Source organism: Aythya marila (genome assembly GCF_965140915.1).
Source record: "Aythya marila genome assembly, chromosome: 14".
NCBI classification, from domain to species: domain Eukaryota; kingdom Metazoa; phylum Chordata; class Aves; order Anseriformes; family Anatidae; genus Aythya; species Aythya marila.
Genome location: NC_139055.1, coordinates 16,922,420 through 16,946,546, shown reverse-complemented (window position 1 = coordinate 16,946,546; position 24,127 = coordinate 16,922,420). Strand labels below are relative to the sequence as shown.

At 37.1% G+C, this 24,127-nt stretch overlaps 1 protein-coding gene across 1 annotated transcript; it reads left to right on the top strand.

Moving 5' to 3' along the window:
• Positions 1-56: 56 nt before the first annotated feature.
• DDX46 (DEAD-box helicase 46) lies at positions 57-23,317 on the top strand. The gene is made up of 23 exons (XM_082771903.1): positions 57-198; positions 2,037-2,225; positions 2,503-2,643; positions 4,568-4,685; positions 5,646-5,811; positions 6,102-6,253; positions 6,556-6,669; positions 7,313-7,478; positions 7,980-8,100; positions 8,438-8,613; positions 9,065-9,186; positions 9,826-9,904; positions 11,732-11,814; positions 12,579-12,743; positions 13,057-13,219; positions 14,179-14,372; positions 14,957-15,094; positions 15,767-15,916; positions 16,590-16,787; positions 17,402-17,620; positions 19,663-19,807; positions 20,497-20,570; positions 21,300-23,317. The coding sequence occupies exons 1-23, from the start codon at positions 182-184 to the stop codon at positions 21,345-21,347; spliced, it is 3,138 nt and encodes a 1,045-aa protein (XP_082628029.1). The 5' UTR covers positions 57-181; the 3' UTR covers positions 21,348-23,317.
• The last annotated feature ends 810 nt before the right edge of the window (positions 23,318-24,127 follow it).

Here is a 24,127-nt window from a genome sequence, read left to right as displayed (position 1 = left end):
CTCCGGCCGGCAGAGCGCGGCAGCGGGCAGGAAGGGGCAGGGGCCGCTTCCCCCCTGCCTCGGCCCGGGGCGCCGAATGGCCGCCTAGCGCAGGGCCTGCACCGCCTCCTGCTCTTCTTCCTCCTCCTCTTCTTCATCTTCTTCCTCCTCCTCCTCCTCCTCGTCCTCGTCAGCCGCCGCCATGGGCCGCGAGTCCAGGTGAGGGCAGCGGGGGAACAAAGGGGCCGGGCTGAGAGGGGCCCCCTGAGGGCAGGGGCTGCGGGAGACAAGCCCCGAGCCCCCCCCGTTTGCTCTAACGCAGAGTAACGGTGGTGTGGTGGCCCGGCGGGCTGTATTTTGCGTCATAGGTTTTATTTTTGCCGAGTTTGTGTAGAAACGTGTGCCTTTTGTTCCCCCTCAGCGGGTGGCCGCGCGGCGCGGGGTCGGGCCTCTGCTGCCGGGGTTGGGGCACTTCGCTCCCCTCCGGCTCGAAACCAGCTCCTTAATTCGCTTCTGCTGTCGTGGCATGTGTTAGTGCCCTCTGCTTTAACCGAACCAGCGGGTTTTAGTGCTAAAACGGCGTTAGGAACCATAACAGCGTCTGTTTTGTGCTCCTGTGTGCAGCCGTCCCTGTGCCGTAACAGCTTCTCGGATTCATACCCCGAGAGGGGCGCATGAGTTCGGGTTTTAAAAAGCGGCTTGGGCTCAAATTGGTGACTCAGTGAAGAGCTGGGAACCCTCACTGATATCCCTAAATTAGTTTCAAGCCACCTAGCCCAGCCGTTAGGGACTTGGGCTGCAAAATCCCCTGGGGGCTGAGCTCCAGCTGCTGGCGCCTGAGCTGGCAGGACCCCGCTCCTCACAGCACGGCTTCTCTCCCCAAAACACGTCTAGTTTTAATCGGGCTCCGTGGTCATAATGAACAGAACTGTTTACAGAAAACACGTAAACACATCGGTCAAAGCAGGCCACAAGTCTCTGAGGAATGAGCCTTGTACACGTGGCTCCTGCTGGCCCCGCTCTCATGTCTCATCCCCAGGAGCACCGACCCCTTCTGCAAGTTTATTTCTTTTTTGGGGTTGTGACCTGGATCGTGGAACCAACAAATAACATAAAAAGTGGTCTTAAATTTACATTAATTTTCTGATCTAATTTATGCCTTCCAAAAGTTGCTTTCTGTGCTTCTTCCTGCTTCCCAAGCCCAGCTGTTAGGTTTGTAGGGAGCTTGTAGGGTCTGTGGTGGTCCCTGGGCTGCAGGAGGATGAACAAAGGAATGGTTCTGGCACTGTGACTGACAGTCAGGAATTGGAAAAGATGATACGGTCACAGTGGAGGTCCCTCTGCAACTTGTATGCTCAGGTGAAAAGTCTCTGGGAAAATTCCTACCACTACCCTCTCCCACAGTTTGGCTGGGGTAAGAGAGCATTAGTGAGGGGAGAAAAAGTCTCCCATTTCCATCACACACCTCTGAGGCCTTGCTAGCCTCTTAAATGTTTTGTGATGTTTGATGGCAGTAGGGAATTTCTTTTGATGTCAGCATTGACCACTGCTGTATCATATATGCTTGTGGTTTTATGTTTCTTTAATTGCTGTTTGACAGATCTTCCACTGAACAGAGGCACAATTTACATAGCATACCTGAATTACAATTATAGGAAATTCAACAAAACCTGTTAAGTGTTCGGCAGATTTTATGAGATAGTTTCAAAAAGACTTAGTCTTTCCCTAAACATAATAGCAATCTGTGGATTTCCTAAAACAGGAATTGTTCTTGATGTTCTAGTGTTCTCTTGAGGTACTTCTTTTTGCACGCCAACAATAAAACAGAAATATGACCACCTAATTCCTCTGGTTTCAGCATCGTAAGGAGTATACGTATATTAATCAGTTTTGCAAGGTTATTGAAAATGTTCAGGAATTTAGTAAGTCCAACAAATTGTAGTAAATAATTCTTTTTGTCCTGTCCATCCAAATCTGACAAACACATCCTTTCACTGCAAGTTATTCTCGAGCTCATGTTCATCTTTTTTTCTTTTTTTTGTAAATTTGCAATGCAGGCATTATCGGAAGCGCTCCGCGTCACGGGGACGCTCTGGCAGCCGGTCTCGAAGTCGTTCTCCCTCTGACAAAAGGGGAAAACGCGGCGAAGACAGACGCTCTAGGAGCAGAGATCGGGAGCGCAGGCGTGAGAGGTCACGCAGCAGGGACAAGAGAAGATCTCGATCGCGTGACAGGAAGCGTCAAAGGTAGGAGTTACGAGTTTCAGTCAAAGCACATAAAAATGCTGTCATCTGAACACTGATGTTCTTCCTCTACAGTTGTTTACTTTGTTGTTCTCCATGATAGATTTTACTGTGCTTAATGTTTTTTTTTATTAGATCATGTCTTGCTGCTGCTATTAAACTCTGTTAGCTCTTTGTGGTCTTGATGATTGTTGGATTCCTTTTACAAGGGTTCATCAATAGCAGGCTAAAATTGTGTTATAATCACATGCTAAATAAATACAATTTTGTTCTGGGGCAGACGTTCGAGAAGTAGAGAGAGGGAACGAAGTCGGGAGAGAAGAAGATCCCGCAGCCGAGAGAGAAGGCGCTCTAGAAGCAGAAGTAGAGGTAGACGGTCTCGATCCCCCAGCCCAAGCAAGAACAGGAAAACAGAAAACAGGTATTTGTGTTCTTGAATTACAGTCCATATCATAGTGACAAAGTACTGCAAAACTATTGGTATAATGGAAAGAATCCTCAGGCAAAACTACCAAAAGCTTTGCTTTGTAGAACAAGGAGAATATTCGATGAGTGTACAGTTCTGATCTTTTCCCATCACTTAATGTGCTTTGATGCATCAAATATTTTTAGATTTCTTACTTCAAGGTGTGTAAATACTAATGTGTGTATGTATTTATTATTTCTAATACACTTTGTTGTGAGAACGGTTCTATAAAAGAAAAAGATCCAAGTGTTAATTTAAGACTGAAGTTGTGGCACCTGAGCGGGGAGTAAAAGGTAGTTGCTAACTTCAAAGTTAAAACTGAACCTCATTCTGAAAGTTTTGTAGTGCTGCATTGTTTTCCCAGGTTCCAGTATCAATAAGGAACAGTTTGTGTCTCAGCATGTATGTGCAAATTAGTGAAATACAGGTGCTGTCTATGAGAGACATTAAATTGAAGTCTGTCTTTAGACGTGTAAATTGTTGGAGAACAGTAAGTTTTAGTTACCAGATTTGCTTGAGTGCAGAGTTCTCAGAGATAAGCTCTATCATTTTCTCTCAGATAAAAGCAGGGCTTTTAAAAATACTGGGTAGGGTAGCAGCAGGGGATCTATAAACGACATTGTGGTGACATTTGTAGCAGGAACTTCTAAGCTCTTTTCAGTGCCACTGATGGTATCTGAGCTCAGTGTTTCATCCACTCTTTACATAAAAGGTGTTTTTAAGAATATAAGCCAATGAAGTTTGGAATCTGCCTTTTTAAATGATATTTGTGTGGAAAAGTAAAGCATATAGTGTTACACTTCAGAGAAGGTCAAGAAGTCTGCTTTGGCAAAGCCACCGACTGTTTCTTACCTGCTGTTTGTTGAATTCTGTGGGTGTGCTCAGTGAATAAGGATTGGACATGTACTAGTCTTAGGGGTTTACAGTCATATAAACTGTCTAGTAAATAGACTTAGTCAAGAATTGAAACTTCTACTCTTCTAGATACTGACTTCAGAAATGTGTAAAAATTTAACTACAGGTCATGTTCTTTTAAATGTGCTTGAGTGGATTTTCAGACGTAATTACAACAGGTATACTGCAAAATGAGCGGAAGGTCCAGAAGTTGTAACAGCAGTCCATATAAAGACTGAGTAGGTTGACAACAGTCCAGAAATTGTGAGAAGCTAGAATGACAGTCTCTTGGAATGAGCATATGGTTTGCATTAGAATTGTCCAGTGGACTGTGAAGAAAGTTTAATGAGATTTAAGAGGCTAAAGTGAATTTTACATTTACTGTTATGGGTTAGCAGGAGTTTGGTTCAGATACAACTATTTCTTTTTAATAGGAAGTACATTAGGAGAGTAAAGTCTGTGATAAATGGGTTTTGTGTGAAATGCAAATCTGCACATTAGTTTGAGTTCTGTAGGTACCTTTTCCCAGGGAGAGCTGTTCTTTTGACTTTCAGCCAGTACAGAACAGGGGAATGTTCAAATTTCCATGGCAAGGAGCTGGATTACTTTACCTTCCTCTAGAAATAGAACAAACAGGAATTTTTTAGCATCTCATATGAACTGCTGTCTTCAAGGAGTGTTTATGCTGCGGAACCTCTAGAGTACCAGCAGTAAGTGTTCTGGAAATGAAGTCTGCAACTTTGTCCTGTAAAGAAATGAGAAGAACAGAACCAAAGCATGTGAATCAGTGGATTGCAATACATTGTGCATTTCTGGCAGTTATAGAAACTACTTCCATGAAACAGAAAGGCTCTGAGAAACAAAGAGTGCTTTGTAAGATGTTTGAAAATGTAACTGTGTTCAGAGTCTTGTCTCTGTCTGGCACATCTATTCTCCCCCGAGAAAAGCTGGAATATTCTAAGAAATCTTTGTTCTTACCTTTCAGATCAAGATCTAAAGAAAAGACAGAAGGTGTGGAAGTTTCCAAAGAAAAGAAAAAAGAGAAAGAAGACAAAGAAGAAGAGAAGGATAAAGATGCTACTGCATCTACTGTGGCCACTGAGGTAGAAGCTTTTTTCCAAATTCTACATTTTAAGTTTATAAACCAAGAATTAAGCTAGCCATAGATTAACTACTACATTAACATAGGTTAATTACTGCATTAACAAAAGAAAAACTATTCCTAGAGTTGGACACAATTCACGCTGAATGAAAGAGTACCCTCTTCAGTAACACAGACTTCAGTCACAGGGTATGCTTCTAGTTCTTGCCATTAGAAACATTCTTCTCAGTGCAAGGTTCCACATTGCTCAGACCACAAGCCACAGTTGTGGGTGAAGGATCTTTCCTTTTTAATATATTAGATGTCAGTAGGGAAGCTGAAAAATCTTTTGGCATCTGGAACCAGGCAGGAATCAAAGAACAAAGGGGAAAGGAAGCATGCTTTGCCTTATTCCATATCGTGAAAAGATGTGCCTAGATGAAGAATTCCCCAAACAGCTGTTTTCGCTAACTCTTCCAAAACAGCATGTCATTAGTAACCCTCCTTTGTTAATAGTCACTGCACTGTCAGCAAGGGCTCCCCATGCATAAATCAGTGGTTTTTTTTGTCCTAGACAGACTTTTGGAAGTAGAGGACAACATGATAATTCTTTAGTCTTGTGTGTGTAAATGGCTAAAGTGAGTTGAAACTCATTGGAATATAATATCTTAATCTAGAAAAAAAGAAGAAAGCTTAATTCGTTAGGGAATATTTTTTAATTAATTCTTACTTATAACATTGTATACTAGCTGCTACTGTGAAGAAAAAAAGTTAAATGAATTTCTTACTTGAAAGTGTTAGAGTTGTTAGTATTTGTCATTTACTCATGTTGTGATAGGTCTGTGTATGTCCAGTGATCTACTGCATGCTCAGTTAAATGTGTTTGAAGAGAGAGTTTGTCTAAAAAAAAGCATAGGCTAATGCCAATGGCCATTAATTTTCACAATTTGGTGTGTTGTTGTTTTTTGTTTTTTTTTCATAGAATTTTGATCAGAACAAACTGGAAGAAGAAATGAGAAAACGAAAAGAAAGAGTGGAGAAGTGGAGGGAAGAACAACGCAAAAAGGCTATGGAAAACATTGGAGAACTGAAAAAAGAAATTGAAGAGATGAAACAGGGAAAGAAATGGAGTTTGGAAGATGATGATGGTATTTAATTTTTATATATAACATTCAAAACACTTTTGTTCCTAATAATAGCTTATTATGTTATCTTTAAAGCATTTAATGACTTTTCATAATGTGAAATACAGAATAGCACAGCCTAAATCTTGTCATGGCTTCAAATAGTTTAAGATACAATTGACATAACAAACTGGAGAGATTTTAAGGGGGAAAAATGATACAGTAATAAAAGTGGACTGTAGTTACTTGGACAGAGTAATAATTGAGCATATGTGAGCTCTTCTCCTCTCTTATTCCCATCTTTCTGATATTAGATGATGAAGAGGAAACCGCAGAAGGAGAAAAAGAAGGCAATGAGGTTGAAGATGAAGAGTTGGATCCTTTGGATGCTTATATGGAAGAAGTAAAAGAAGAAGTCAAGAAATTCAATATGAGAAGTGTGAAAGGTGGAGGTGGAAGTGAAAAGGTAAAATCAATCAGGATTTTTTAACTTTGTCTTTTAAAATTAGTTTTGTGTTTTAATATTAAAATGGTTTTGGAAAAAAAGGTGAATGCAAAAAAGCAAGAAATAACATGTATTTAGTGACTGCCTTAATGTGAATTCCATGGTGTTCTTAATAAGTAGTTAGCATTACCCTGATAAAATTTTACTGGAGGATGTAAAAGAAAAAAAAAAGCATAACGCATTCAGATACAAATGTTTTGTATGCTTTATACAGTATATCTTCTGTATGATAGTGCAATAATTTCTCTCACCTGTTTCTGCAGAAGACAGGACCAACTGTTACCAAAGTAGTAACCGTGGTGACAACCAAAAAGGCAGCTGTAGAGACAGAAAAGAAAAAAGGGGAGCTCATGGAGAATGACCAAGATGCAATGGAGGTAATGGAAGTGTCTTGTATTTCTACTGTGAAAGGGCAACTTTTTATAAGAGGCATGAGAATGATGATAGTCCTGGGATTTTTCCATCTGCTACAAGCTAGGAATTTGCTTATTTAATTTGCAGAACCATGGTTACACACTGGCTGTAAATAGCAAATGTGCCTGTAGTAGGAAGAGTTGTTACAAGTGCATAAATGTCAGCTGCCCTCTCTGGATGTGGGTTCAGCGAACTGGTAGCTGGCCCTCTAGAGTATACAGTGTGCAATTATTTGCATTTTTCGCAGCAGCAGATCAACATGAATATTGAATTTTACGGAACAGTGCTCTGGGGTTTTCACAGAGCCATCTTGCTCAGTGATTGTACCTGAACTTACTCAGAATTTCTCTTTCATACCCAAACTGTATTTGTAGAATGCTTTCAGGATATTAGGAATGTTGAGTCCTTAATGGGGTTGTGTATGGTGAGGCCTGAAGGGCTTGTGTTTTCAGTGTCTGGTCTAAGGGAATAAGACATAATTATTGCTTCTGAGTAAAGTTTCTATATAAATGAAAAAGCATCTCAGAAGACTTAATAATACTATTTAATATGTTATGTATTAATAATAAGACATAATAGCTTACACGCTAATTATAATTTATACAGTATTCCTCAGAAGAGGAGGAAGTTGATCTTCAGACTGCCCTAACTGGCTATCAGACCAAGCAGAGAAAGCTTCTAGAACCAGTGGATCATGGAAAGATAGAATATGAGCCCTTCAGGAAAAACTTCTACGTTGAAGTACCTGAACTTGCTAAAATGACTCAAGAAGGTAAGAACACCTTAGGTACTGTTAAAGAAAAGAATGCTTGCAGATTTTGAAGTGCAAGAAAAAAGCAAATTCTGTTTGAATGTAGAGTTGTTTTGAAGAAAGCAAAAAAAATACTGTACATTCAAGACTTTTGGACCAGATGATCTTAGAGGTCTTTTCCGACCTAAATGATTCTATGATTCTAATTATTTTATGATTTTGGAATAATTTGGAAGAGAATCTGGAGGTGAGGGGGAAGTACTTTTGAGCAACTTGGTATGGAAAAAAAAAATCAGATCACTATTATTGATAACCTCATATAATCATATATGAGACTTTGAAGAATGTACCTGAGTTCTCTCCACCTACATCCTGTATTTATGTGTAGCAAGCTAAAAACTTTTTTTCTGGTGGTGATAAAAGAAGTATTTAATGTTCAGGAACAGATCAAGAATGTTTTGATCAAGGTAGTAGAGAAATGTCAAGAAATGAAATTTCATTGTAGTGCAAATTCTGTTTCAGAGGTGAATGTGTACCGACTGGAGATGGAGGGAATAACAGTCAAGGGAAAAGGCTGCCCCAAACCAATAAAAACCTGGGTACAGTGTGGTATTTCCATGAAAATTCTCACTGCTCTCAAAAAGTAAGCAAGAAATTTGCAAATCATGTCATACTTGATTTTGTTCAGTGTTTTGTAGTATGTTTGGGAGAAAACCCTTTTTCATTGCATAAAGCAGCATGTCCATGTCTATAGATGCTATGTATATGGTCATCAGAATGTTTCTCAATATTAACCCATTATAAGCTATTCCTTTTGCCATTTATGTCATGTTATTCATCCTCAGCTTTAAGCTGTTTTTTGAGTTACACTGATAAATATATGTAAATATGAATATGCAAATTTATTCTAGGATGACTGTGATTCTCATCTCTCAAATCCTATTTTGTCCTTATAATATTTTTTTTCTCCTTTCTTTAAGGCATGGCTATGAAAAGCCCACGCCCATTCAGAGCCAGGCTATCCCAGCAATTATGAATGGTCGCGACTTGATTGGCATTGCCAAAACAGGAAGTGGAAAAACGATTGCATTTCTGTTGCCCATGTTCAGGCATATTATGGATCAGAGAGCTTTAGAAGAAGGAGAAGGTCCCATAGGTACAGAGCTTTTATTTTCAAAATGGGTATTTAAATAAATAAACTCAAGCATACACTTAAGAGGGGTCTTCTGTTCTCCTGCTCATAGGGAGGAATACTAACTGACTGTCATCCGTTAGTGAGCAGCATTAGTTGATGAATTTATTGTTGTTTGTAGTCACCATGCTATTTAATGCTATTTCAAGAGTACTTGCATATCCATATATCTGGAAGGGGGACCTTTATTCCTTTGATGTTAAAACTTTGATACGTTTTCTACTCATCCTCATACTGTCTTAGCTCTCTTTCTTGAAATGACTTTTTTTTCTAAAGAACAAAAAAGTAAATTGTGTAGTAAGTTGCACATACTTCTCAGAGGTGCTTATATTTCATTACTAAAGATTAATTTTTACTGTATAAATAACATCATCTCTTATATTACAACGTATGATGAAAATGCTTTGTATTTCAGCTGTCATCATGACACCTACTCGCGAGTTGGCTTTACAGATTACCAAGGAGTGTAAGAAGTTCTCAAAGACCCTTGGACTTCGAGTTGTCTGTGTTTATGGAGGAACAGGAATCAGTGAACAGGTATGCAAATGACATACCTTGTCAAATAACTCTTGGATATTATTAGTTAAACAATTAAACTGTTTGTGATACATAATTATTTTGAAATTGATTCAGAAGCTCTATTTTTACTATGGTTCTCCTCAAGAGTTATCTCATACAAGAACCAGAAACTGTTAAATTTGTTTTGTTGCATTATCAAATATTACATGTTAGTGCCATTTGGAGATTAATTTCCAGGGTATTTTTCTACCCCACGTTTATGGAAGCTACAGGATTTGTACTTACGTGACTACATGTATTGGAACTTGGTGTATTTGCACTTGTGAATACATCATTTGTCCCTGATGTAACGTGATGTTCCATGCAGGCCCTTAACTGTACAGAAGCCATGCCTTCACTGTAACTACTTCAAGTGGTAGTAACTTAGTTTTTCAGAGGTTACTCTTTTAGAAAGCATAACGTTCCAAAGATTTAAATTGCTGAGTAAAATCTTTTAAATATGTCTGTTTTACTAATATGAATTGCTTATGAAAGTAACTGCAAATGTGTGTAACTTTAATTTTTGTAGTTATGGTGGTTTGTTTTTTTTTGTTTGTTTTTTGTTTTTTTTTTTTACTAATAGTTTGTTAAATCAATTCTACTGTGTTTTAAAACCAGATAGCTGAACTCAAAAGAGGTGCTGAAATTATTGTTTGCACACCTGGACGTATGATTGACATGTTAGCAGCTAACAATGGTGAGTAGAAAACCTTTAACTATGGAGATTTTTTTTTATTTGTTGTGTAATTCTAACAAATTCAGAAGATCATGTATTTTGATAAATGGTCTTATGGAATTTTCTTATATCTCTTCAGGCTGCACTATCTAGTTTCTGAGAATATATAACACTAGTAACAGGTTTAATCATATATTGGTTTGACTTTTTGGGGGAGGACAGGAAACATTGCGTTCTTGAAGAGTTTCTGAGAATGTTTATGAGAGTTAAACATAAAATGTAGTCTCAAATTTTCTAATTTGCAAGTTGTTTAGAGAAAGGTTATGTAACAGTTGCTTACTGTGTCTGCCTGTTGATCCATCCCGATTGTTAGTGTAGCTCAGCAGTTACTCGCTTTTACTTGAAGAGTAGACTGCCTTTATCTGTTGATTTAAAATGGAAAAAAAAAAAAAAAAAAAAGCACCTGACAAAAAGCCCTCCCTAAATAACTGTAAAAGAACTGACTTTACATCAAATACTCAGGTTGATTTAAACTGAGACACTGCAGCTTTAAGAGGTTTTGTCCTAGTGTAACCATTGCATGCTTGCTAGATAAAGTTTTATTATTAAATTATTCCACATCAAAACCTCTACTAAACTGTTGACATTATTTAACTTCTGTGGAAAAAGTACCTTCAAGAGATATAGAACTGGGCTTCCAAGACTTAAATCGTCAAAGGTAGGTACATTAATGCTGTTCCCAAGTAAATTTACCAAGTTATTATTTGGGGATGAAAGTGTTAAGGTGTTAAATAGATATGTAGATTTTAAGAAATATTTATTTTGTTACTTAAGTGTGAATTCCATACCTGGAAAGAGGCAGCGCTAAATCACCCCCCAGAATAATTTGAAGATTCAGCTACAATTTGCTGGAGCTGAAAGGACCAAATTCTGCTGTAGTTTGACAGGCACAAGTCTGAGTCTTGGTTGTCGAAAATGTGAAAATTATGCTCCATTATGAGAGCACTGGACAGTGTCAGTATACAGTTGTTTGGAACTGAATATGTTCATGTATTTGTATCTTTTAAGTATATGATTCTTAAATCCTTGAGTTAAATCCTTCTGATGAAAGGGAACTTCTTAGCTGTTTGTTTGGGAAGGGTGTTAATTATCCTGTCCGTCATCCTTTCGAAGTATTCACAGATATACAACAATTTTGTTTCCAGCTGTCCCAGAGTTTGGGGTGGTTCTTGTTTTTCAATTTAATAGTGATACTGGGTAGGTTTTAATCGTTCTATATTCATTTTGAAAAGACTGCTTACTCTGTTTTATGCATATGATTAGCAGTTAACTAGAATTAGTGTGATTACCCTCAAATAGATATTTCTAGCTCCAAGGAAGCATTACAGATTATATGTGTAAAAGGAATTTTTCTGAGGCTGCAACAGTTAGCACTGGACTTTGCCTTCCACACATGCGCTGTAATCTCTAATATGTTTTTTTCTAGGTGGCGCTGTCAGATAATGGCTGATGTGGCTCCTTGCTTCATCTCAGTCTTAGTTTTATGATGTGTTTTGGCGAGGGCTGTTTTCTGAATTTTACAGGTTCTTCTGGCCCTATGATGGTATGCAAGAGAAGAGTTTGACAAAATAAAGGGCCTAGTGCATACTTACACTTTTCCCAGAATGTTTATTGAGATTAAAATGAGAACATTAAAATTCACTTTTAGTGAATTTTATTTAAAGTAATTAATGTGTTTGATAGAAGATAGTGAGAATATATAACTTTTAAAATATATATATATTCCTGAGGGAAACTAGATTTCCTTTTGATTTTGTTTCCCATGTGTTTTTTCCTCTCCTTTCACAGGTCGGGTGACAAATCTCCGCAGAGTCACGTACGTTGTCCTTGATGAAGCAGACAGAATGTTTGACATGGGTTTTGAGCCTCAGGTAACTTAACGACATGCCTGATACTGCCACAGTGTGTTATTTCTCACTTAAAGGATTTTGCAAGAATCTGTGCTATGTTATTATTAGACTGCCAGTAACCATTCAATGAGATGTGCTGTATGTGGATGACAGTTTAAACTGACTCTTTAAATTTTGTGTTATCCTCACATGTTGTGGTTTTGATAAATTCCTTATTAGAGAAAAATTATGTTCTAATATACCTCTTTTTTTTTTTTTTTTTTTTTTTTTACATGCTTGTTTTGGTTATCTGTGGCCCTTTGTAATTCCTTGATGTAGGTGTCATATTAGTAGTTGTAGCCTACTAATAAACTTTGTCATGCCTCCTGGCAACATCCTGCAGGAGACAGGAATGAAATGTTTAAAATGTCAGTGACAAAAACAATACTTTCTTGCAGCTTTGGACGTCCAGGGTTCTTTCAGTTACCTTCAGGCCATATTGTCCTCCAAAATTAGGAAAAATCCTTTATTTTGTCTCCTGAGCTATAGGATTTCTGCTGCAAATCTTTGGAGTTTTGTTGGGCTGCTCTGGGGTTGCATATTTACCACTCAATTTCCTGTTGACTTCAGCAAGTTTTCCCTGTCTTGCAATGCTATCACCTAAGTCCCAAGAGGAAATCTGTAAAGAAATGTTCTGTATTCTGTATGATACAGATACCACCTAACTTGGAGGAAGACAGCTCGGTATGTGTATGGAGTTCAGTTACAGCACTTGGGTATTAACAGGAAATGTTCTTTTAAACCAGGTTATGCGCATTGTAGACAACGTCAGGCCTGACCGTCAGACTGTCATGTTCTCTGCTACTTTTCCCAGAGCCATGGAGGCATTAGCTCGGAGAATCCTAAGTAAACCTATAGAAGTGCAGGTTGGAGGCAGAAGCGTTGTCTGTTCTGATGTGGAGCAGCATGTTGTAAGTATCACACATACGCCTTGCTTATCTTCCTTTGCTTACAAAACATTTCCAGCAGTACGGAATGTAAAGGGAGCTTTTATTTTTAGATCTTCAGTGAGTTTATTAAACATTAACTTAGAAAGAAAACATAGCCTAATGTGAAAATGCAGTGTGATCACTTTTTTTTCTTTACTTGATTTTGTAGCTGAGCAGCAGTTTTACCACTAGCTACAGAAGCAGCATGAAAAAGCCATCTCCTATTCCCAATTTTTAATTTTTATTCTATGTACCCTGAGTGTGTTTAATGTTTGTTTTTTGTTTGTTTTTTCAGATTGTCATAGAAGAGGAGAACAAGTTTTTAAAGTTACTAGAGTTACTGGGACACTATCAGGAGAAAGGATCTGTTATAATATTTGTAGACAAACAAGAACATGCTGATGGGTTGTTAAAAGATTTAATGAGAGCTTCTTATCCCTGCTTGTCTCTTCATGGAGGTAATATGCGATCCTAAGGCCTTAAATTAAGAACTCCAAACTTGAAAATTGGTATTCTGTAGTTTTTCTCTAGGAATTTCTGTAGGAATGTTTTGCTTGGTTCCTATATTCCGGATTAGAATATTTCTTCATAAGCAGCTTTTGCTTTGTAATTGGGAAAGATATTTGCTGCTTAATTTGAAATAGACATCATAGTTTTCTGGAATTACTGTTCCATGTGAGGTGTCACAGATGCCCAATCTTGTTTCTGTGCAATGGGGTTGTGAACTGAATGGTAACACCTCTTAGGGAATATTCCTAGCTACGTAATACTGTAGAGCAGTGAATACCAGCTTGGGGGAGTATTATGTTAGCTTTTTTTTGATGTTCCACAATAAGAGCAGCTATTGTTTCACATTTCTGCCGTCAAGAAATAATATAATGGAAGTAGTTTCATACTAAGAAGAGGATATCTCTTTAGAATATTGTCCATCACAGAGTATTTTAAATTTTTATATAATAGAGAGTTCTTGAAAATATAGTCACCGATAAGTACAAAACCACTGTTTGTGTAGTGCAGTGGTGGAAGAGGGAAAAATATCCTCATTCTTCTGAGATTTCCATTGTTTTCAGAGAACAGACAAAACCTCTAGATGAGGACTGAATTGAACATAAGTCAAATAGAAAATCTTATTAAAGAAACTTGAAAATCTTAGTATGGTAACACATCCTTTTGTAGTGGAAAAGCTAAAGGTTTCATTACTGTGCATAGCAGACTGAGAGGTTTATTATTCTGGATAATTTATGGTGCCTGGGAGTAAGTGTATTGAAATGTTCTTGGCATGGGCTCTGGGTTGTTTGAAGTTGGAGGGTGTTTTGACCTGTGTACAAAATCTTTTGACTCAAAGTCAGAAGGTAATTAATAAAAATTAATAAAGAGCAGAGCTCTATAATCAACTGTTTTGTCTTGTTTCTTGCAGGTATTGATCAGTACGACAGGGACAGCATAATTAATGATTTCAAGAATGGAACTTGCAAACTTCTAGTGGCCACATCTGTAGCAGCGAGGGGCTTGGATGTAAAACAGTTGATGCTGGTGGTCAATTATAGTTGTCCCAACCATTATGAAGATTATGTGCACCGAGCAGGCCGAACTGGACGAGCTGGCAATAAAGTAAGTACAATCAGTTGCCTGTTTTGGTTATTACTGAAAAATTTGCCTTCCTTATTGCTCGATAAAGGCGTTCCAAGAGGTAGCTACAGAAGGAGTATTTTATGTTGTTGGTGAGAAAAGGATTTTCTTCTAGAGTGCCTCTAAAGGTTTTTGAGAGATGCTGTGTAAAATATGTTCTGAATTTTGGCACTGTGGAAGTTAGAATTTGCGTTTTTGTCTGATAAATGGATGTTCTTTTACATTTCATCTGTGGCTGAAAGTTTGGTGTTTTTCACTGTTGGAAATAAGCCCTACTAAGTTTATAAAATTCTACTTTCCAAACTTCCAACCATGACAAGATTGAAAGGAAAAGCTTCAGTTACTGCCATCTGTGGCTGATTACATCTGTATCAGCTTCCTGGGAAATCACATTATTCATTCTACTTTTCCATTAAAAATAAAAAAAAAAAAAAAAAAAAAACATTCATGAGTATCACAGTTACTTTTATTGCCCAGAACAACAGCATCTGTGCAAAAGTGTTACAGCAAACTTAAAGTTTCTTTAAAGGTTTGTCTTTAACATCTTTTAAATTAATTTTGACTAGGGATTTGCATATACGTTCATTACTGAGGATCAGGCACGATATGCTGGTGATATCATTAAGGCTTTGGAATTGTCCGGGAATCCAATTCCTACTGATTTGGAGAAGCTCTGGGCTGACTTCAAAGACCAGCAGAAGGCTGTAAGTAATCCTTTCTTCTGTAGTGGGCTTTGCTTTGGATTTAATGCATACGCACGTGGGTCCAGTTGTACACTGTGTACGTACATGAGTCATCTCCCGGAGTTCATTGGGAACAGATATGTGCCTTGGTGAGCATAGAAGTGTTTTCAAGATTAGGATCTTGACTGTCATTTACAAGACTGTTCTTGAGAATTTAAATATTGTCATCTGGTATGGAAACGCCTACTGTTCAAGGGGTGCTTTGGCTTTTATCAAAATGCACATACCAGATACTGAAGCTCTTTCATAGAATGTGTATTGCTGTTTCTAGAGCCCTTGCAACTGGACGTTGTTGTTTATGCTGAAAAGTGTAACTTCAGATTTTTTCCAATATGAGAACAGATCTTTTTTTTACTGCATTTGAAAAACATTTAAAATGTATACTTATGCAAAATCCCCGTAGTGTACTGTTTCTATCTGATGACTCAACACAGCATTTCTTATTGCACTTGTAAATTGTAAATTGTAAAATACAGTACCTAAAATTGGAAGAGCTTTCTAGACACCCTAGGGTTTGCTTTGTTAAATAAATTACTTAAATTATTTGTATATTTCCATAGTTATTTCATGACTGTTGGAAGTGGATTTTAAAAGTTTTGTTTATACGTAAAAATGCACTGTTTTTGTTTTTAGGAGGGAAAGCTGATTAAAAAAAGCAGTGGATTCTCTGGAAAAGGTTTCAAATTTGATGAAACAGAACAGGCTTTGGCTAATGAAAGAAAGAAGCTACAGAAAGCAGCTCTTGGCTTGCAAGACTCAGATGATGAAGATACAGCTGTTGATGTAAGTACCTGAAGTTTGTATTAAGGATTTCTAATATATTCATGTGTTGTTTTTATTTTCTGGTAGATTATGTAATATGTTGCAGAACGCATGGATTTTTGTTACTCCATGGCCTGCGCTGCTGATTTAACAAGTTAAAATTCCATGACTAGATCCATAGGTATTCTTTCGTAGAAAAGATTCATTGCAAGTTCTTGAAAGTCTGTTTCTGACTGGTATTTTATACTTAAAATAGTGTGTGTGTGTGTGTGTGTGTGTGTGTGTGTGTATGTATATATATAGTTGTATACATGTTACAGAAAGTTCTTTTCCTTGTAATATTAATCTTGCATGGATTAAATGGAGTAATTGCCCTCAATTATAAACATTTTCTACTTGTAGCATTTCAAAGACATTCATAGTAGCCTTTTACTATTTCTAAATCTGTTCTAGGTCTCTGTCTTAATATTTATTACGCTCATTTTCATGAACTTGAAAGTAAATACTGTGTTCAGACCTTTACCTCATCATCTGTTCTGATTGTCGATTTGTAGTTCTGGGCATGCTTCTATCGTTTATACAAGATTTATTTCTTCAAAAGGATGTAAACTAGTTGCGCCTTATTGTTCACCATCTTTAAGATAAGATAATTTAATGATAAATGTAGTGATCTAATAGTTGTTATTTTCTTTAGATTGATGAACAAATTGAAAGCATGTTCAATTCAAAGAAAAGAGTAAAAGACATGGGCACGCCAGGATCATCGAATGCTCCTGCACCATCAGCTGGTAATGCAGAGAAATTGGAAATTGCTAAAAGATTGGCTTTGAGAATCAACGCCCAGAAGAATCTCGGAGCAGAGGCACAAGTATTTGTCCCCTTCCACTTTAAGGTAACATCTTTACAGAACAAATTTTATTTATTTATTTAAATGTTGTTTAGATTGCATTCAGTTTGTTTGTTTTGTGGATGTAGCTTTATGTAGCATTTCTTCACTTTTAATATAATACTGCGTTAATTAGCACATTTGTACTGGGCTAACTCAGTAACAAGTTGTAGGATTTGTAACTGAGCTAACTTAATACAGAATTTGAAATGCTTTGTCGGCCCTGGCAAAAAGTTAATTGTGTAATTTTATCAGTAGTTAATTAGGTTTTTGTCAGCTTTAGCAAAGTTGCAGAATATCTTTCTCTGCTGAGCCATGTAATACATGGTTTGGACTTAGGTTAATGTGGTGTGGAATGTCCAAAGGTATTTTGAACTGAGGGTTCAAAAGACCGGTCAGATCTTCTGTGTGCAGGTGTGAGGGTTAGATTTTGAGAAGAGGAAAAGAAAAAAAGGGGAATTTTGAATGTGTGTTTATTATGTGGATGTTTATAATAACTAAAAAGTTTTAATGAAACCAGTGTTGGCTTATATAAGACTTCTTTTGGCTATCTTTTTTTTCCATCATGGACCTGCTTTTTTTGTTTGTTTTGGTTTTGATTGGTTGGTTGGTTTTTACAGGATGTGATGCAGCAGGCAACAAATGCTATCCTGAGAGGAGGCACAATTCAAGCTCCTACTGTATCTGCCAAGACCATTGCAGAGCAACTGGCTGAAAAAATAAATGCTAAGCTGAATTATGTACCTATAGAGAAGCAGGAGGAAGAGAAACAGGATGGAGGACAAAATGAATCTTTCAAGAGATACGAAGAAGAATTAGAGATCAATGACTTTCCACAGGCAAGTAACTATTTTGCCATAATCAAATGTAAACGACTGTCATTTAACAAATACAAGTTAGACTGTGGTTATTCCAATAAAATGTTTTGTTTCTATTTCTTATTGGACCTAGACAAACGTACTGCATCTGTGGTTACTTCTCAGCTTATAGATAAACAATGCTTTGGACATGTTCTGTTCCTTACCATACAAAAATCTTTTGACCCTCTGCCACTGACTTTTCCCATATCCAGATCTTTGCTATCTAGAATTCTATTTATTTGAAAGGCCATTCTACTGTGACTCCAGTACTGCTCCTTGCTTTTTGATTAACCAAGTATTTTTGTCATTTGGAATATTGCTGCTCTAGTCTGCCTCATCTGTTACTCAGAGGATTTCTGCTCCCCAGTGCCAAGCACAAATTGCTTGTATTTACCTCTGAGCTAAAAACAAAACAAAACTTTGCCTTTTTAATCAAGCTGTTGTGTTAACAATCTGTTAACCTTCCTTCTCAGAAATGCTCTTAATTCTTATTCTAAACTGCTAATTCATAGAACATGTTCTAGATTTGATAATACGTGCTGAGGATATTTTACTTCCTAACCCTTCCAAGGTAGGCTTGCTAGGTACGGAACGTTGCCTGGCTAGACAGGGGTTCTGGTTTCTGCATATTTCTTTCTGCAAATAAACAAATCCTAGATCTTCAGATTTTTTGTAGTGCTACTCCTGGAAAAACACCTCTTTCCAGGTCCTCTTTTTCTTCTGTAATATTTTGTAATACCTCCTCTGAAACAGTCATGTAAAAAGGGCAGTTCATCGGGGTGAATCATCGCTGCCGATTACGTCCCTGGAAAATCTTTATAAGCCTTTTGGGAGAGGGACTCATCTTACAGCGTATGCATATACATGCAGGTCTGAGACGACAGAGATAAATAATGTAAGATAGAATAATCTCCTAAAGGTACCTAAAGCAAGAGCGATAGCTGATTTCATAAGCTGTTTCTTATAGCAGTGCTACGCCACCATTCAGTGCCATTACATGTGCACAGTGTAGCCTTGCTGATGATGGGTGCAGTCATTTCTTGCAGTGAGGTTAATGCTGATGTGATACTTCCCGTCGAGAGAATATGTAACAGGCAAAGTTTTGATCCAGGGACATACAACTTGCCTTTTTAGGTCATAGTTCAAAGCTGGCTTCTGGGAAAGTGGTTGTTTAAGGTTGGATACACGTATGCTCAGCCTACCAGAACTGAGAAACAGTCCAGATGGAGGTTGTTCCTCCTGCCAGAAGTAGCTTTGCCTTTGCATGAACACGGTTGGAGCTTCTCCAGTCTTGTCCTAAGGTCGTCACCTTTGAATGCCAGAGCTCACCAGGAGTTACATATGAAAAATAAAACATCTTGGTCTAGGAATAACTTAGAGCAATCTATTACTTATTTTCTAATAATTTCATAGTCTAAATGAATGGGATGCATTTATCACGTGGAAGGATTTTTGAGGATATTTTAGAGAATTAGAGAAAATTCATGACAACTTTACAAGGTCCTGTAAAACAAGTGACAGTGTTTATTCCCTAGTTACAGAGATTTTAAGGTTCACTTAATTTTTGTCTTCAGCCAATGAACTGTGTAGAAGTAAATAGCATTATTAAATGGAAGTACCCAGTATATATTTGCCCTTGAAGTCTGTTCATGTGCAAAAAGTGCTGAATAAAATACTTGAGTGCTGTTTCAGGAAATGATGAGAAAAAATTACAGGTTTTTAAACTTCCAGTGTAGTGAAATGGAAGGTCTCTAGGGTTCTTGCTTCGGTGGTACTGTGCATCCATTCTCTTTTTCTCTTTCAGTAACTTTATTTTGCTGACATAAGAGGTAGGTTTTGTTAAATATCCTTGAATAAAAATGTAGGTTGAAACTTTAGCCAGCTATTTTTAAAGTAGAATGCCCTGATCAATTTTCACAGTGCAATGTTCTTGTTTGTCTAAAATGTCAACTAACCTTTGGATTGCTGCTTTGTGTGCTGCCTTTCTCCTTCTTGATTCTCCCGTATCCTTTACCTTGCAGACTGCCAGATGGAAAGTTACCTCCAAGGAAGCACTACAGAGAATCAGTGAATATTCTGAAGCTGCTATTACAATCAGAGGAACTTATTTCCCTCCAGGCAAAGAACCCAAGGAAGGAGAGCGAAAGATTTATTTAGCTATAGAAAGTAAGTGTTCTTTCTTTAAATATTTCAGTTAAAGATGCTACTCTGGTTTTGTAATCAGATGTGGAATCTCTAAAGTCATAGTATTTAGATATTGAGTTACAGACCCACTGTAGTTACTTTGCAAATAAATATAATTACTAAGGAAATGCTCATTTGTCTCCATTTGCTTTGGCAAATGATCCATGGGGAGCACAGACATGCTGCTCCCGAGAAGACTGACCTGCCCCAGAACAATAATAAACAGTTATGGAATCATTTTGGAGGAGAAAAAGAAAAGGAAAAAAACAATCAGCATAAGCACAAAGATGTCTGTGCTGGTGTGAAATAAGGAAGAAAATGGAATTTTATGGGTTGTGGCTGTTAAACGTATAAGAAGTTACATCAACTACAAGTTAGCTTTGCTTGACTTTGTGATGATTGAACAGAGACTTTCTTAAAAAAAAAAAAAAAAACAACAAAACAAAAAAAAGGTATTTCTGAGCATTGTAACTTACAAACATCTGTTTTAAGTATTTTCCTTAAAACAAACTGCTGTTACCTGTGGCAGTCTATGCAATACTAGGGTGTTCTTCAGCAAATACTTGAGGATATTTGGCTCGTTTTACAGTGTTTGTGAAAATAGCCAGCATTGTTTATTCCATAGGTTTCACAGATAGAAAATCTAAGATATTATGTTCTTTTTCCTTCAGGTGCCAATGAACTGGCTGTACAGAAAGCAAAGGCAGAAATCACACGACTTATAAAAGAGGAGCTTATTAGATTGGTAAGTGAAATATTCAGGATGCAGAGTGAAGGTGCCTTAACTTGTGCTTTATGAAATTAATTTCAACAAATGCTGGCATTCAGACATACGTTTTTATTAATACCAGGGACTTGAACCTGTAGATCTAAAAAAAACGGTTTCCTTGAACAGCCCAGAAAATATATTGCTTTGTTCAATCAACTAGGCATACGGCTGTTATCCAGCCAGCAGATGGAGATAACACATTAACAGAGATTTTTGACTGAATACCCCTTAAATAAATAGTCAGCTCCTAATTAATTTCCTAATTTCAGTGCAGTCACACAGTGTGTGTGGGGGAAAATCATTCCCCTCATTCTAATACTTCATATGTCTTTAGAGATTTGTTTCGCCATAGCCCTACAGTATACCCAGCTAATAATCAGCTGTGTTCAACTTACTCTGTTTACATAAAAGAAACTGTCTTGAGAAACAGTTTTTCTGAGTTCTCTGGTTGAAGACACCTTGGCTTCCTCTTGAAATAACCTTCAGTAATACTACATTAGATGCGGAACAGTGTCTTTTTGGCTTTTTCCTCTTAAGATGCCTTTTTTTCTCAAATTTGTTGGCCTCTGCCTAATAATGTCATCTAAAGAAGGAGAGTACATGTAAATAAGCAGTTCTTTAGCAATGGGGATTTACTTTTAGTGGGGTTTTCTTGCAATTCATGTATCCGTTTTAACTGTGATTTATCCTCTCCTTTATTTGCAGCAAAACTCATACCAACCAACCAACAAAGGAAGATACAAAGTTCTATGAGTATTTGGAGTTATCTGCTGGTGGCTGGTGTGTGAAACTTGTGGCTTCTGTTGTTTTTGCTGTTTACACTGCTTATTGTAAATTAAGATTTTTTTTATTTTGTCTTGCGGACATTTTTTAACTGAAAATTGTTACTTGCTGAAACATCTTAATTCTCTCCACTGAAGTTATCAGTCTTAAAGCAGACCAGTTTGGGCAGAGCATGATTTAATTTAAAAGTGCAGTATATACTTTACACCATGAAGAATATAAAATAAAACAGATTTTAATTTTCCTGACAGACTATACTGTTAAGTAAATTAAACAATATTGGGATTTGTGTTGGAAATTGCTAGAATGTACCTGCTTCATATTGTGGGGATGATTTGTACCATATCAGTTTATACTGGAATAATGGTAAACCACCAAAATAAAGGCAGGATTTTCTCCTGATCCTTAGCATCTCTCTGGCTGGTTCCACACACATTCATTCCCTGTACAAATGTACCTCTAAGGTCAGAGAGTCTTGCAGTGATCAGAGTAGAGAATTTTATCCAGAAATACTTGAGGTCTGGTTTTAAGATCCACTCATCCATTTCAGCTCCCATTTTGTCTTTCTCATCCAGGTAATAGAATAACTCTTTGCTTTTGTTTTCTTTTTTCCTTTTTTTTTTTTTTTTTTTTTTTTTTTGTAAAGTGAAATGTTTTTTAGTATGAAAATAATTTCCACATCTTTTCTAAACATCAGAATTTTAGGATTTGAATTTTTCTTCATTCTCTGACATAAGAATGAAAGCCTGTTTAGTTCAAAAAGAAATAGGGAAAAAAAAAAAAAAGGAAAACCTCTTTTGTAATGAATATAGGACTTTGTCACTTTTTATAGTGTTCTTATATATACATTTAACGTGATTGTCCCCAGGGTTGTTGTCTTTATTACTGTTAGGACATGGCTTTAAGTAAAAATTGATAACTATTTCTGAGTCAATTCCACAGATATTGACTATCACTGCAGTCAATAAGCTACCACATTACTGGGACAGGCAAGACCTTTCTTTCTGAGGTCTCATCCCCATAGCCATTAGTAGTCATGATGGAGACTTCTTGCTCTTTTAACTTTCATGTGTCTACTTACCTGGAGCATAAGCAGTAGCAATTTGAATCGTCTTATTCTGGCAGCTGCAAGACTTTCAAGATGATGACTTTCAAAAGGACTTTTGTAGAAAGCTTTTCTTACCTGACACGTTGAGAAGAAATGTGTCATTTTAAAATAGCCATGTATATACTGCTTTACCCCTGGTGAAGACAAATCAGCCAACCTGCATCATAACTGTGTAAATTTAGAACTTCTGTTTCCAAACTTCGTGTAATTTAAATGGCCATTTCTGTTTGCATACAACTGTCGGTTATTCTAGCGCCAGTGTATCTTACTTTCAATACAGGAAAGTAATGATTGTACCAAATTAGCAGTACGCATTGAGGATAAAAACACCCGTAATGTAGTACTTGACAATGTTAATACAAATAAGTCCTTAAGTTCAACAGAGAGAAGCACACACAATAATGTATTTCAAAATTTCAAACAGGAATCTCTAAGCTAAAAATCTGTGGATCCCTTTAAATCCATCAGGTTTCCTTCTGTTAGAAAGTGGGTTTTGATATGTTTCATACAACTAGTTTGCTGAATTGTCTTTTTGACAGCATCCCCCCAGAAGAGCGACAGATATTGATGTATGTAGTGAAGAGCACTTTCAAGTTTGGACAGTCTGACATTTCTTTTAAAATCTTGTTTCAAAATGTTCATATATATATATTGGTATCTCCTAAAAAAAACAAAAGGCATGATGGAGACAGTCTTATGATTTCCAGCTTTGCACTGTTGGATTTCAGAGATGAAACAATGTGTAATCTTTATCTTCCTGGGGTTTTTAAATGCAATGTCAATATTCCTATGTTTTTTAAATTCCAGCAAAAATAAAAATAATTTCAATGTATATTTTTCAGAAACTGTCTTTATGAATAACTTTTGGTTTATGCTCTTATCTTGCTTCTGCATTTGTCTGTGAGTTAGCCTTACACTTTTTGGAGTAGGAAGAATGGATAGTAACTATCACTTGTCATTTTCTGCTAGAAATACAAGAAGACGCGTATCAGACTCAGTTAATGAGCTGCTGCTGTGAAGAAGTTGCAGTAAAGGTGTTTGAATGCATGAAAACAAAAGCCAAAAGCCAGGAGAAAGAAACTCTCAAATTAACAAGTACACAAGGCAAAAAATAGTGGAAACAAATGAGAATGAAAATTGGGAGAAGGGAGAATTTTAAGTACTAAAAAATGTTATATTATTATATTTATTTATCTTTCCATGTGTGTCCAGGAATATAGATGAGAGCTTTAGAAACATTGCCATTTCACTGTTTTCCAGGGAAGTGGCCCTGGAGAGATTCCTGTCACCAGTTGATGGAAGAGCACAGGGATGCTGTATTTTTATGTACATGTATTTCTTTATATTTACATATCTATATAGATATATAGATATATATAATATGTGTGGGCAGAGTCTGTTCTGTTACCTGCCCAAGGTGGTATGGTCCTGGCTTTGTAGGTTAGCCAGTGCTTCAGTAAACAGGGAGCAGTATTTTGGGTGGGTAAATGAAAGAAATAATTTGATTTTGGGTCATGAATGGGTTTTTGCCTATGAGAAACTGCTGTTACTTCAGTAGAACTGCTGCCAGGGTTAAAGAAACAGGAACGTGTATCTGGGAATGTGGCCTGTGGAGCTCTCAGAATCAGTTTAAAATTTCTGC